At 48.5% G+C, this 14,576-nt stretch overlaps 1 protein-coding gene across 3 annotated transcripts in view; it reads right to left on the bottom strand.

Annotated features, from left to right (window-relative positions):
* Window positions 1-449: 449 nt before the first annotated feature.
* LOC127456399 (alpha-1,3-mannosyl-glycoprotein 4-beta-N-acetylglucosaminyltransferase C-like) overlaps window positions 450-14,576 on the bottom strand; it is a 228,290-nt gene continuing 214,163 nt past the window's right edge. For all 3 annotated transcript variants that reach the window (XM_051724867.1, XM_051724866.1, XM_051724869.1), the window contains one exon: window positions 450-3,693. In XM_051724867.1, coding sequence (XP_051580827.1) covers window positions 2,537-3,693 — 1,157 coding nt within the window. In that variant the 3' untranslated portion in view covers window positions 450-2,536. The remainder of the gene's footprint in view (window positions 3,694-14,576) is intronic.

Genomic DNA, 14,576 nt, shown 5'->3' with positions numbered 1-14,576 from the left:
CCTGAACACTGTAAATTCATTATGAATGTATTAACATGACACAAAGCATATGAATAAACATATAAATAATGCATGAGGCAGCTACTGCTTTGGGCCATGGTTTGAGAGAATCCAGTGGCATCTGTGATCATTTTTTAAATTACTTTATATACTTTAGCACACAAGCTAATGTTTATTTCCACAACTGTGAGGAATTTCTGAATTGCGTGGCTTGTTTGATCTTGTATACACACAAATGTGATGGAAATATTCAAGCTTATCTATTGTATATGCTGACTGATACTGTGTGTCAAGCCAGTTTACTGCATTAGGGATGTGTGCATTTGCATGCAAGAAGTGTGTTTTTGTACCTTATAATAATGGTTCTTTTTATACCCAATTGTTTCAACCTGAAAACCTTACAATCTCTGGATTTCCAATGATCAAATGGCATTAATTTTTGTCAACTCAACACTTGAGTCAATGTATATTTAGGCACAATGTACAAGGCAAACAGATCTAATGATAAATGTAAAAAAATATATGTCATTTTACAATATAGATACAGTACCATGTGACAGTGTGGAGAAAATACATCATAACTCTACAGTGTAAAACATTCTCTTCACCTATACAACACAATACGTGAGATGTCAGCTGTCTTAATGTATTATCAGTACAGTTAAATTACAAATCAAGTACAGTACAATGCAAGTCAAGTTTAGAGTAGACACTTGAAAACAAGTCATAAAGCCTAAAACTGACAGGCGAACTAACACGGTCTTAGCTCATGCATGAACAATAATATTTTCGGTTGTTTTATTAGGAAGACAAAACCTTCCACTATTTTCATTTAGAACATTTTATTACACACCCAGCCCTAAAATTTAGCTGGCTGCTTATAAAAGGACCAGAGCTTTGCTCACAAGGAAGCATTACAAAACTATTGAAAACATACCGTGATGTTATATAGCCATAGGAGTCTGAAACGCATTCAAAAGACTCTTCACAAATATAATTAGGCAAGAGGTATTCACTTACAATACAATGGAATAAAATGATGCAAGTTTGACCAAGAAACACTGCAATTTTAATCTGGCATGAGAACAAACGTTTACAGCAATGTAACACATTTCTAGCCAGAGAAATAGTGCTAGTAATGGCTTCTTGATAATCATAGAAAAGCTAATTTGCTATTCACCCTCTGACATACGTGGGTGCAGGGCACCTCTTAATGTAATGTAAATGTTTGTATCTTGGGTGTTGGCAAACACGATCATACAAAGTACAAAGTATTTGTATGATATGAGGTGCCTTCGCACTTGTTCAGAATGCAGTTTACTACTCTAGTATGAAATTCAGTTTGAAATGGCAGGAAAAAATAAGCGTGTGGTTTTCAATGGGAAAAATTGCCATCTCTCAACATAAAGAAAAGAAAAACTAGGCGATAGACAGTTTGCAACATTACAAAGTCATGTAAACAGTTGACTTATTATTGCATTTTTTATGTGATCTGTTAAATTGAACAAAGTTTTAAAATGCAGTAATTGAGTTTTAATATCTCTTAAAAAATCTTGTGACAGTGTAATTGGGGAATTGTTTTATCCAAGAGTAAACAAATATTGATAGTGATAGAAATGGTCTACAGTGCACACACTCATAAAATAACATAAAACTGCATGGGGTGTCCAACAATTCCAATTGTAGCTGGTGTGATTTGATGGGGGGAACAATCCAAACAAAACCCAATTTACCTTGGTAAAATTGCACTGAGGAAAAAGCAAGGGGAAAATACTGAAATGAAAGAGAGGTTTACCTCATTCGTCACTGTACTATCCAATCACACTTCAGAAGATGGGTGAGCACAGACACTGTGTTCCAGTCCATGCCTCTGAAGGACAGCACAAACAAACAAAATATCACAACACTAAGGAGACCCTTTTGGCCTAAGGTTGATTGAATAACATTTCTGTTATCATTCAGAGGGACGATAGTATGAAATGTTGCTGAGTAGATTCATGCCACGATACATTGTGTATTCAAAGCAATACTGACCCTGTGCTTGCGGAAATGACAGCAGGATAAGCAAATATTTTATATGCAACAAAGAAAAAACAAATAAAGAATCCAAAAAATAACCTCAAAGAAATGAAATGTTTACAATTCAGTGTCAAGCAACTTTTGAACCAAGCTTGCTGCATTTTCAGTGGCTACACTTGGATATTTCTGTCTGTTAAGACATTGGAAATAATTACACCTTGGCCTGAGGAGAGCCAAGACATTTTAGGAGCTGAAAGTTTTAGTGGAGGAGCAAACATTATGGTGTAACAATGGAAATGGGGGGTATAAGAAAAAGTACTCTAAATGTCTTAATAAAAAATCTTATTGACATCAGAACTGTTTGAAACCCCTTTAAATATACCTTTAACAAAAGTATGATGAATACATAAAGATTTCTCTCATAAGAATGAATAAATAACTTAGAAATTGTAGAATTAAATAAATAGATAAATAAACTGTTGACAGTTGTGCCTTTAGCTAGGGTTCAAAAATGTTCTCATTGACTTGCACTTTGTATAGTCCACAGGCTTATGCTTCTAATTATAATCCATTCTTTCTGACTTGCCGTTACCACAATACGAACACACTCGATATCAAATGCAATCTTGTGGTCCACATCGTGAACCTCAATGTTTCCATTTTTAAACTCCCCTAACGTTATATAGGAGGAGCACTGCCTTCCCTTCTTTGTTCCTACTAATTTCTCGCCAACTTCCAGAGCTCCATGATGCAAAATATCATTCTGACGATCATCTGTTCCCGTGATGATCTTGATTTTATTGATTTTTGTTGGCTTGTGGAACACTATTACATAAAAGTCCCCAGTGGACGGAGCTTTGCCCCAAAAGTACTCGTCCACGCTACTGTATGCTTTGGCAGCATCATAGCTTTCAAACACATTGATGTTGGTGTACAGACTAGCAGGTGGGTTGTCTGGGATATCAAGGGAGTCTTCCTCAAAGTCATCATCCTTAAGTTTGTTCTCTGCCCCCTTATAAGATGAATAGTATCCCATGTGTTGGAAAAGAGATGGCTTGAATCGAATAGCATCCTTCTGGGCCAGTAGACCTCGGAAATGGATAAGAAGCCAATCACAAGGCATCTCCTGATAGAACATGAGCAGGAAATGGGCAAGTCTGGGAATGTCTTTTGAGTGGTACAACTTTCCTATGTACCCCAGTTTAGAGAACTCTAGCATGACCCAATAAGAGCCCTCTCTAGAAGCCACCACCTTCTTTAGGGCCGTGAGAAAGTTCCGGGAGCATCGTACATCGTCCTCCAACATCATGTAGAAGTCAGAGAGGTTGGTGCAGAAGTTGAGGAGAAAAGCATAATCTACATTCTGTTTTGAACGAAAGCGTACCCTATCCTCAGGATCATTATAGTTTCTCTTCAAACCGTCCAGGGATGGGTAGTACTGCTCAGGTGCATGGATGACCAGGAGTCGGCCTGCGATGATATGGTGGCCAAACTTCCTTGAGATTTCTTGAACCAGGCTCTCACACCATGCCAGGTCAAAGTCTGCCAAGTGGACAACTACAATGATCTCTTTGAGCTCCTCGTAACTTGATTGGTCAAAGATGGACTTGATAGTCTCCAACAGGTAGTTTCCTCGCTTTCTTTTTACAGATGACAATCCAATGGTGAGATACTCTGTAAAAAACATGGAAAATGATGGACCAAGTGAATTAAAAGGTGTGAACACATGCTGTGAACTGATTTAACACCATGCTTTATACAGTATATGGGTGTTCCTTCAACCTTGGGTACTTTTAGCACTGTAGACTTCTAGAAAGCACATTTTTGTTAACATTTTTCACACTGTCACTAGTTTATTTAAAGGTGAAGAATGGGGGGCCTGGAGCTACCCAGGCCCCCCATTCTTCACCTTTAAATAAAAGTGAGTAAAGATGCTGACTACCACCCCTGGAGTTTGTGAGCTCGAATCCCAGGGCATTCTGAGTGACTCCAGCCAGGTCTCCTAAGCAACCAAATTGGCCTGGTTGCTAGGGAGGGTAGAGTCACATGGGGTAACCTCCTTGTGGTCACTATAATGTGGTTTGCTCTCGGTGGGGCACGTGGTGAGTTGTGCGTGGATGCTGCGGTGGATGGTGTGAAGCCTCCACATGCGCTATGTCTCCGCGGTAATGTGCTCAACAAGCCACGTGATAAGATGTGTGGATTGACGATCTCAGATGTGGAGGCAACTGAGATTCGTCACTACACCACCATGAGGACTTAGAGTGCATTGGGAATTGGGCATTCCAAATTGGGGAGAAAAAAAAAAAAGAAAAAAGAAAAAGGTGAAGTATGTTACTTTTTTATGTCAAAATACGTCATTGACAATTATAAGTAAGCCATTCGTGGGTTTATTTCCCCCAAAATTATAAACACTGAGCTTCCCAGGCACTATCAAAACATTAATGTTTATATTTTGAGCGGCCTGCTTAGCCCCACTCATTCCTTTCTAGTTCAACCTATACCGTGAATTTGGGCCTTGGCTACTTGTAGTTAGCTGTTCAGCCAGGAGAATATGAAAATCCATGATAGATGTGTACCAGAAAAAAAGAAATTTAGTTTCGCCAAAATTCTAGGACTTGCTAAAAGACATGGAGACAGAGAACGGAGTAAAACAAGAGTATACATTGGTGCCACATTTACAAGGTGGAGGACTTTGAGGGACATTTGGGGGTCAATGGAGACGCCAAACTTGCCGAGTTGCTTCTCGACAGGTAAGCTACACTCAAGGTATTGTCACACAAGTTATCTCATTACTGTCGAGCTTCAGATAAATTTGTAAGATACTCTGAATATGTCTCGTTACGCTTACTAGTTACCAGAAGAACCATCCTACTTCATATGCTTGATCCCTCGCATTTTCGGATGACCCGATTCCTCTGCCACACTTTCTGTCCAGTGTGTATATGTTAAAGTGTCTTGTTTAGCACCACATTAAATGTTTATCATCTTTTATTTAGTATGGCCTATTTGTTTATAGGGAATCAGATCGGTGAAAGGGCATCATGAGTCTAAGGGGTGTTGGCAACTGTTGTTTGAAAACATATCTATTTGTGTAATTCTGTTTGGTGCCACTAGTAGCACAGAAATGACATACTTTACCTTTAATTTGTACACTGCAAACCCTAAAGTTATCATTACTGTAAAAATCAAGTTGTCTTATTACTTGAAATGTCAAGTTTTGGTCTCATAACTCAAATATTTAAGTTCATTGAACTTATTTTTCTTAAAAATCCATAGACTTAAGATTTGAAGTGTTAATAACTCAAACTACTTAGTACAAAATTGAGGCTACGGGGAATACCCACAATCCTTTGCTGCTTGAATTATGTTTTGTTGGTCAGAGGGAACAGATTGGGGAAATTAAATAATTGTTATTAAGAATTCATAGATGTTTTAGCTCTATTGTTGTATTATTTATGCTTTGTTGCAAATAGTTGTTTGGTGTAATGTCACCATTAGGGTGATCTGTGTCTCTTTGGTCAAGTTGGACCCTGGTCACTCTATCTCAGTTCTCTTTGTGCATGTGCAGCTGAAGTGCATATATGCATTTCTGTAAAGAATTATTTAATAACTGACCTAAAACTAGTTATCATCTTTATTTGAGCTGTGCTGTTGTTTGATCTAAAATGGAATCAATTCAATTAAAATGTACAACAGTAGAAATATTTAAAGTCTACTTGCATGTGAGTCTGTCACTCACTCAACGTTGTGTTGATGTAGTGACACTAGGGATTCGCTCTTCAGAGCCCCAATCACATTTGCTTTATTCAGAAAAGGCCAATGAAAATTGGCGAGTGGAATTTGCATGGCACTTTCCGCCCCGGACATACGGGTATAAAAGGAGATGGCATGCACCACTCATTCAGACTTGTTCTTCGGGGCCGAGCACATGTGTGTGTTCATCCTGTCACCTTGCTATCGCTGTTGGAATTACGGTGCATATCAGCGGTCACCCTCACACGGTCGAGTGTTGTGCTTCCCCTGGGTGCTTTGGGGGCTGAGTCCACAGGTGTTAAAAGAGTATATTTTAAAAGAGTATATTTTCTCTAAAAGAGCTTGCACAAATGATTGGCCTCATTTTAAAGATGTCCTTTTGCCTTTGTGCTGCTGGGTGTGGCCGTTATCTCTCCCCACCGGATGGCCACGAAATCTGTCTCGAATGCTTGGGTCGCCAGCATGCCGAGGCAGCTTTTGTGGAGGGGTCATGTTCTCACTGCGAGAACATGCCCATGAGAACGTTGCAGTCATGGCTCTCTTCCTTCTTCGTGAAGCAGAGAGCCACCGTGGCTGCTTCCTGACCCGGTCTGTCCTGGGTTGAAACTCAGGTGGCTGTGTCAACGAGCACCGCATGCGATCTGGATGTGGATATGGGAGTGTTTCTGCCGGCTCAGTCTCCGCAGACCTCCCATTCCCCAGCACGCTCATTCTGCCCGGTAGAGTTCATGAGTGAGGCATCCACCTCAGGGAGGATTTTCGTTCGTGGCTCGTGATGAGGATGAGTTATTGGTCGCAGCGTCGGAGGGTGGGCTTCTACTTTTGGAAGCAGAAGAATCTTCTGAGCTCCCGCTCTCGGGAGGTAAAGCTCAGGATGAGGCGGACGATGAGTTGGCAGCCATGCTTGCCCGGGTTGCCGCGAACATCGGGTTTGAGTGGAACCCTCTACCCCTGCCCTGAGCATTCATGGCTGGATGATTGGTTTCTGGGTTCAGAACGTGACTCACGGCCACACCCCGCCCCGGTGCCCTTCTTCCCAGAAGTGCACGAGGAACTCACGAAGTCGTGGAAAGCACCTTTCTCTGCCTGTACATGCTTCCTCGGCTCGTCCACCTTAACTACCCTCAATGGTGGAGCGGCTAAGGGATAGGTAGAGCCCCAGGTAGAGCGCGGCTTTGTGCCGTGACCAACCTCGCTCTATGGGTGACGAAAGTCACGGCCCGCACCCTAGGCTGGACGAATTCCACCTTGGTGGTCCAAGAACGGCACCTGTGGCTCAACCTTGCGGAGATGCATGACGCCGAGAAGGTTTGCTTTCTCGATGCGCCCATCTCCTAAGGGGGGGCTTTTTGGCGACACTGTCGAGGACTTCGCCCATCAGTTCTCGACGGTGAAGAAGTAGATGGAGGCCATCAAACATATCTTGCTGTGGCGCGACTCGGCCGCCTACAGGACTCCGAAGTCCCGCACCTCATTTGTCTCTCGCCAGGGCCGTCCTCCTGCGGTGTTGACCCCGGCTCCCCCATCTTTGAAGCCCGTATGCCGGCCTCTGAGAAGAAGATCCTCCCACAGGAAGGCGGCGCCACCTGCCCGTCAGCCGACCGCCAAGAACCCTGGATGGGCCTTGAAGCGGTCCTGAGACAGGCGACCCTGGGATGAGGCAACTCTTGTTGACTGGCCTGACCCAGAGGTATGCACAGGCCCCACTTCTGCCCCTGGGCCAGCACGAGGTGAGTAACTTCGTAACATCACCGGGTGCCTTCTGGCCCCGGCACAAAAATTGTCAAGAAAAGAGCAGTTTCCTCATTCCCTGGGTCATTCTCCAATGCTTGCAATGGCCAGGCACTGGAAGTCTTTCCGGTCAATGAGCGGACGCGAGTATCTCGAGTTCCTTTGTTTTACGTTGAAATAAAGCCTGCAAACAGGTAAGTATGGTGGTTCTTGGGGCCGCCCGCCCACCCCAGCCACCGGCCACCGTTGCGGGCTCGTGGGGCAGCACGCCTCCCCCGGACGATCTTCCCGGTGGGGCGTCTGCTCTGCCTTGCCGTGAACCACCCACTCCGTCCCACTGATGCCGTTAGCGCAAAGGCTAGAACCCTGGTTAACGCTTTCCAGCCCATCGCGATGGCTCATCAGGACGATCCAGCTCGGCTACCCGATCCAGTTTGCCAGACGACTGCCCAGGTTCAGTGGCATCCTCTCCACCATGGCGCGAGGCGAGGATGCCTCTGTCCTTTGGGCGGAGCGATAGAACCCGTCCCCTTAGCCAAGTCGCACAAGGGCTTTTACAGCCCTTATTTTATCAGAGTTGCACTCAATCCTGGATCTGCGTGCCTTGAACAGAGCCTTACACAGGCTTCTGTTCAAGATGTTGACGCAGAAGCGCATCCTAACGTCTGTACAACATCAGGATTGGTTCGCAACCATTGACCTGAAGGACACGTACTTTCACTTATCAATCATTCCTCGACACAGACCCTTTCTTCGGTTTGCCTTCGAGGGATGAGCATACCAGTACAAGGTCCTCCCTTTCGGTCTGTCCCTGTCCCCTCGCGTCTTTACCGCAGTAAGTGGCAGTAAGTCGCGGAGGCGGTTACTGACCCCGCTAAGGGAAAAGGGCATTCGCATCCTCGATTATCTCGACGACTGGCTGATCATAGCTCACTCGCGAGATTTACTGTGTGCGCACAGGGACCTTGTGCTTCGGCACCTTGGCCGACTGGCGCTTCAGGTCAACTGGGAAAAGAGCAAGCTCTCTCCTGTGCAGAGCATCTCTTTTCTCGGTATGGAGTTGGACTCGGTCACCATGATGGCACACCTTATGAACAAGCATGCACAGTTGGTGCTAGCCTGCCTGAGAAACTTCAGGCAGAAGGTAGCGGTCCCAGTGAAACAATTTCAGAGGCTCCTGGGGCATATGGCATCCTCGGCGGCGGTACTTCCCCTCGGGTTGATGCATATGAGACTGCTCCAGCACTGGCTACAGACTCGAGTCCCGAGGTCGGCATGGTTCCACGGCACCCAGCGCATGACTATCATGCCACAGTGCCGCAAAACTTTCAGCCCTTGGTCAGATCTAGCATTTTTACGGGCAGGTGTTTCCTTAGAGCAGGTCTCGAGGCATGTCGTGGTCACGACGGATGCCTCGAATTCGGGCTGGGGTGCCGTGTGTTATGAGCAGGCAGTATCAGGGCTCTGGACAGGGCCCCGCCTACAATGGCACATCAACTGACTTTGGAGTCAGCAGACGTTGAAGTCTCTGTGAGCCACTCACCTTCTGGGCGTCCTCAACCATGCAGCGGATGCGCTCTCACAGCAGGTAATGCTCCATGGAGAATGGAGACTACACCCCCATGCAGTCCAGCTAATTTGGGAGAGATTCAGGGAGGCACAGGTGGACCTGTTCTCCTCCCGGGAGTCCTCTCACTGACCCCTTTGGTACTCCCTGTCCGAGGCACCCCTCGGCACAGATGCCTTGGCGCACAGCTGGCCTCGGGGGCTTCGCCAGTATGCGTTTCCCCCAGTGAGCCTCGTTGCACAGACGTGCAAAGTCAGGGAGGACGGGCAACAAGTCCTGATGGTTGCACCGTACTGGCCAACTGGACTTGGTTCTCAGACCTGATGCTCCTGGCAGTAGCCCCTCCCTGGTGCATTCCCCTGAGGCAGGACCTTCTCACTCAGGGCATGCTCTGGCACCTGTGGCCAGACCTCTGGAATCTCCAAGTCTGGCTCCTGGACAGGACGCGGTGGACCTAGCAGGCCTTCCACCAGCGGTGGTACACATGATCACTCAGGCCAGAGCCCCCTCCATGAAGTGGCTGTACGCTCTGAAGTGGCGTCTCTTCACAAATTGGTGTACTTCCTATGGAAGATCCACAGAGATGTGCAGTTGGGGCTGTGTTGTCCTTCAGGAGGGGCTTGAGAGATGGCTGTCTCCCTCTACCCTGGAGGTGTACGTGGATGCTATAGCAGCATATCATGATACACTGGATGGGAGACCCTCACGGCAGCATGACTTGATCACCAGGTTCCTCAAATGCGTGAGGAGATTGAATCCCCCTAGACCGCGCCTGGTTCCCTCTTGGGATCTCTCTGTGGTACTACCTGCCTTACAGAGAGCCCTCTTTGAGCCCCTGGAGCAGGCCGAGCTCAGCACTTTGTCGCTGAAGACGGCCCTTCTGATGGCACTTACTTCTATCAATAGGGTTGGGGACTTGCAAGCGCTCTCTGTCACCAGCGAATGCCTGGAGACGGTTACGTGCCCAAAGTTCTCACCACTTCCTTCCCGGATCAGGTGGTGAACCTGCAAGTGCTCCCTTCAGAGGAGGAAAACCCGGCCTTATCATTGCTGTGTCCAGTTCATGCCCTGCGCATCTATCTGGACTGCACGCAGGGCTTTAGACACTCGGAACAGCTATTTGTCTGCTTTGGAGGGCAGCAGAAGGGGAAAGCTGCCTCCAAACAAAGGTTGTCCAATTGGATTGTGGATGCCATTTCTCTGGTTTACCAACCACAAGAACTGCCATGCCCTTTGGGAGTCCGGACGCACTCCACCAGAAGTGTTGAGTCCTCCTGGGCACTGGCGAGGGGCGCCTCTCTAGCAGACATATGCAGAGCAGCGGGTTGGGCTACACCCAATACCTTTGCGAGGTTCTAAAACCTGCGCATAGAACCGGTTTCGACCCGAGTGTTTCGGGGTGACAACACGTAGGCCGGGCAGCCGGTCGAGTGTATCGCTTGCATTGTGCCTTTCTCCTTTTTTAAGGTGATAATGTGCACTATCTTGTCCACAACAGTTCCCCGCAACTGGTGAACACTGGACACCTCTTTAATTCTTTAAGCATTATTCGGTGGCGAACTTGGCAGAGGAGTAACGCCGCCAGGCCCAGTACTTGTGGTATTCCCCTTTTCAGGTGAGGCCGTGTACTTGGGCTCAGTGCTCCATACGTGGTGATTCCCCCCTCGGTAATCCCACATGATGCATTTCCACTGTTCGGTTTCCCCTCAGGTGAACCCTGTGTTTCCCCTTATCAGAGCTCTGCTCTGCCTCGGCCACTGTTGCTGTGTACCCTCCCCATAGATAGGGTCCTCCCCAATGGCATCATTCCATATGTGAACTTCCCCATCAGTAAGTCCATGTGAGGTATTCTCCACATGTTAACCTCCCTCTGGTAGGATGTGGTCTCCATAGTGCTCTCCCTCCTGGAGAGGGAAGAGCACTTCCCCAGCGCTATTCTAGTAGGTGCTCAGCAGGCAATTGCTTAATACAAAAATCAGAAAAGGCCACCGCCTGTAGCCTCCTCAGTTAAGTGCCTCCTCCCACCCTTATTGGGACCAGGGAGACGGCTTACCTAACTTGCTGGAAGGTCACGACGTGGTCAAGCGCTCGCTGCGAGGCACGCAGCAGCCTGCCTGTGTCCACTCCTCCGTACCTCGTGACACAGTTAAGCGCCTGCGGCGTTTCGTATAGGAACCCCTAGTGTCACTACATTGACACAACATCAAGTGAGTGACAGACAGGGAACGTCTTGGTTACTGATGTAATAATTGTCTGATTGGGGCTCTCAAGAGCGAACCCCTAGTGTCACTACATCTACACAACGTCTCCTTCCCTCCATCAGGGAACGTCATGGTTACTTGTGTAACCTCCGTTCCCTGATGGAGGGAACGAGACATTGTGTCGATGTAGTGACACTAGGGTTTACTCTTGGGAGCCCGAGACACCTCAGGTCTTTGATAAAAGGCCAATGAAAATTGGCAAGTGGTATTTGCATGCCACTCCCCCGGACATACGGGTATAAAAGGAGCTGGTATGCAACCACTCTTTCAGGTTTTATGCTGAGGAGCCGATATAAGGTCCGGCCATTTCAGCGGGTAGTTCAGCGTTGTGGCAGGAGGGACACAATGTTTCGTTCCCTCCATCAGGGAATGGAGGTTACACAAGTAACCATGACGTTCCCTATCTGTCACTCACTCGATGTTGTGTCAATGTAGTGACACTAGGGGTCCCTATACGAAACGCCACAATTGGCTGAACTGTGTTACGTGAACTGGTGGTGTGTGGTGGGCAGACTACTGTGTGCCTCATAGCCAGCACACCAGGTCAACACGTAACCTCCCCCAACATAGTTATGAGTGTCGAACGGCCCTTTTTGTGGACAAGACGACTACCCAAGAGATAGAGACAGGCTTAACCCAGTCGTGGCCTCTTTTCCCCTTCTCTTTTTTCCACTCCCTAAAAGAGAAGGGGATTATCCGACTAGGCCACCAGGTCTAGTCGGGGGGTGTCCCTCCCAAGGGGAAGACACAGCGGAGACCACACCTCGCCCAAAGAGAGGGGGGAGATATTTAAGTGGAAGGATACGTCACTTGGTCTTTCCAACCATGTGGAGAGTCTTCAAGGTAGATCCTGCCCAATGGGGGAGGAGTTACTACAAACATGGAAACTGGGGCAGAGGGGCTCTGCCCAAGGAAGACGCAGTTTGCCAACAGGGAAACGAATTAGCGGAAGATATATATCGCATGGGGTTAGCCTTACAGGGAACTGCCACATGCGGAGCACCTCCCCCAGAACAGGACTCTTAGTTAGCACATGTACTGGGCCAGCAGCGAATCTCTCCGAAAACTCGACTGCCACAGGACTCGGAGGAAGTGAACCAGGGAACAAACTTGTGAACACTACTGGGAATTAATGGCGCACGTATTCAGCTCAAAAAGAGGTGGAAGGCGCTATGTGCAAGCGATACACCCGGCTGGCTATCCCGGGCTTATCCGCTTGTGTTGTGTCCCACTACCTGGGACGAAACCGGTTCCTTGCAAAGGTGTTGGGTGTTGCCCAGCCCGCTGCTCTGCAAATGTCTGTTAGAGAGGCACCTCTGGCCAGGGCCCAGAAAGCTGCTACACCCTGGGTAGAATGGTCTTGTAGCCCTACCAGGGGCGGCATGTCCTGGGCGAGATATGCCATAGTTATGGCGTCAATGAGCCAGTGGGTGATCCTCTGCTTGGAAACAGCGCTTCCTTTCCGCTGTGCACCAAAGCAGACAAAGAGCTGCTCAGAGATTCTAAAGCTCTGTGTGCAATCCAAATAGATGCGTAAAGCGCGCACCGGACACAGCAACGACAGGGCTGGGTCTGCCTCCTCCTGGGGCAGCGCTTGCAGGTTCACCACCTGGTCCCTAAAAGGGGTGGTGGGAACCTTGGCCACATAGCCCGGTCGGGGTCTCAGGACCACGTGAGAGTAACCCGGACCGAACTCCAGGCACGTTTCACTGACAGAGAACGCTTGCAGGTCTCCTACCCTCTTGATGGAAGTGAGTGCAGTCAGGAGGGCAGTCTTCAACTAGAGTGCCTTAAGCTCGGCTGACTGCAAAGGCTCAAAGGGGGCTCTCTGTAGACCCTGAAGAACTACAAAGAGGTCCCATGAGGGAACGAGGCACGGTCTGGAGGGATTCAGCCTCCTGGCGCCTTTTAGGAACCTGATGATCAGGTCGTGCTTCCCTAAGGACTTACCGTCGACTGTGCTATGGCGGCAACATATACCTTCAAGGTGGAAGGGGACAGCCTCCCTTCCAACCTCTCCTGCAGGAAGGAAAGCACTGATCCAACTGCGCATCTCTGGGGGTCTTCGCGTCGGGTAGAACACCACTTAGCGTACAGACGCCACTTAAAGGCATACAGGCGCCTCGTAGAGGGGGCCCTAGCCTGAGTGATCGTTTCTACCACCGCAGGTGTCTCCGTTTCCCGTCCAGGGGCCAGACATGGAGATTCCAGAGGTCTGGTCGTGGGTGCCAGAGGGTGCCCCGTCTCTGAGAAAGAAGGTCCTTCCTCAGGGGAATTTGCCAGGGGGGAGCTGTCGCGAGGAGTGTGAGGTCCGAGAATCATGTCTGGGTGGGCCAGTAGGGTGTTACCAGGACGACCTGCTCCTCGTCCTCCCTGACCTTGCACAGGGTCTGTGCAAGCTGGCTCACTGGGGGATACACATATTTGCGTAGGCCAGGGGGCCTGCTGTGTGCCAGCGCGTCTATGCTGAGGGGAGCCTCGGTGAGGGCGTACCAGAGCGGGCAGTGGGAGGATTCTTAGGAGGTGAACAGGTCCACCTGTGCCCATCCGAATCGACTCCAAATCAGCTGGACCACCTGAGGGTGGAGTCTCCACTCCCCCCTTAGGGTAACCTGCCATGACAGCGCATCCGCTGTAGTGTTGAGGTTGCCTGGGATGTGAGTGGCTCGCAGCGACTTGAAGTGCTGCTGACTCCAGAGGAGGAGATGGTGGGCGAGTTGTGACATACAACGAGAGCGCAGACCACCTTGGCGGTTGACATATGCTACCATTGCCGTGTTGTCTGTCCGAACTAACACTTGCTTGCCCTGGATCAACGGCCAGAACCTCCACAGGACGAGCAGAATTGCCAACAACTCGAGGCAGTTGATGTGCTAATGCAGTCGCGGACCCGTCCAGAGGCCGGCGGTTGCGTGCCCATTGCAAACTGCACCCCAGCCCATTTTGGAGGCGTCTGTCATGACCACGATGCGCTTGGAGACCAGTTCTAGAGGAACACCTGCCCATAGAAATGAGAGGTCGGTCCAAGGGCTGAAAAGACGGTGACAGACCGGCGTGATGACCATGCGATGTGTCCCGTGGCGCCATGCCCATCTCGGAACTCGAGTCTGGAGCTAGTGCTGAAGAGGCCTCATAGGTGGCCACCACCGAGGATGCCATATGCCCCAGAAGCCTCTGAAAAAGTTTCAGTGGAACCGCTGTTTTCTGTTTGAATGCCTTCAAACAAGCCAGCACTGATTGGG

Source organism: Myxocyprinus asiaticus, chromosome 18, assembly GCF_019703515.2.
Source record: "Myxocyprinus asiaticus isolate MX2 ecotype Aquarium Trade chromosome 18, UBuf_Myxa_2, whole genome shotgun sequence".
NCBI classification, from domain to species: domain Eukaryota; kingdom Metazoa; phylum Chordata; class Actinopteri; order Cypriniformes; family Catostomidae; genus Myxocyprinus; species Myxocyprinus asiaticus.
The sequence above is the reverse complement of the archived record's forward strand: the minus strand, read 5'-3'. Positions and strand labels throughout refer to the sequence as shown.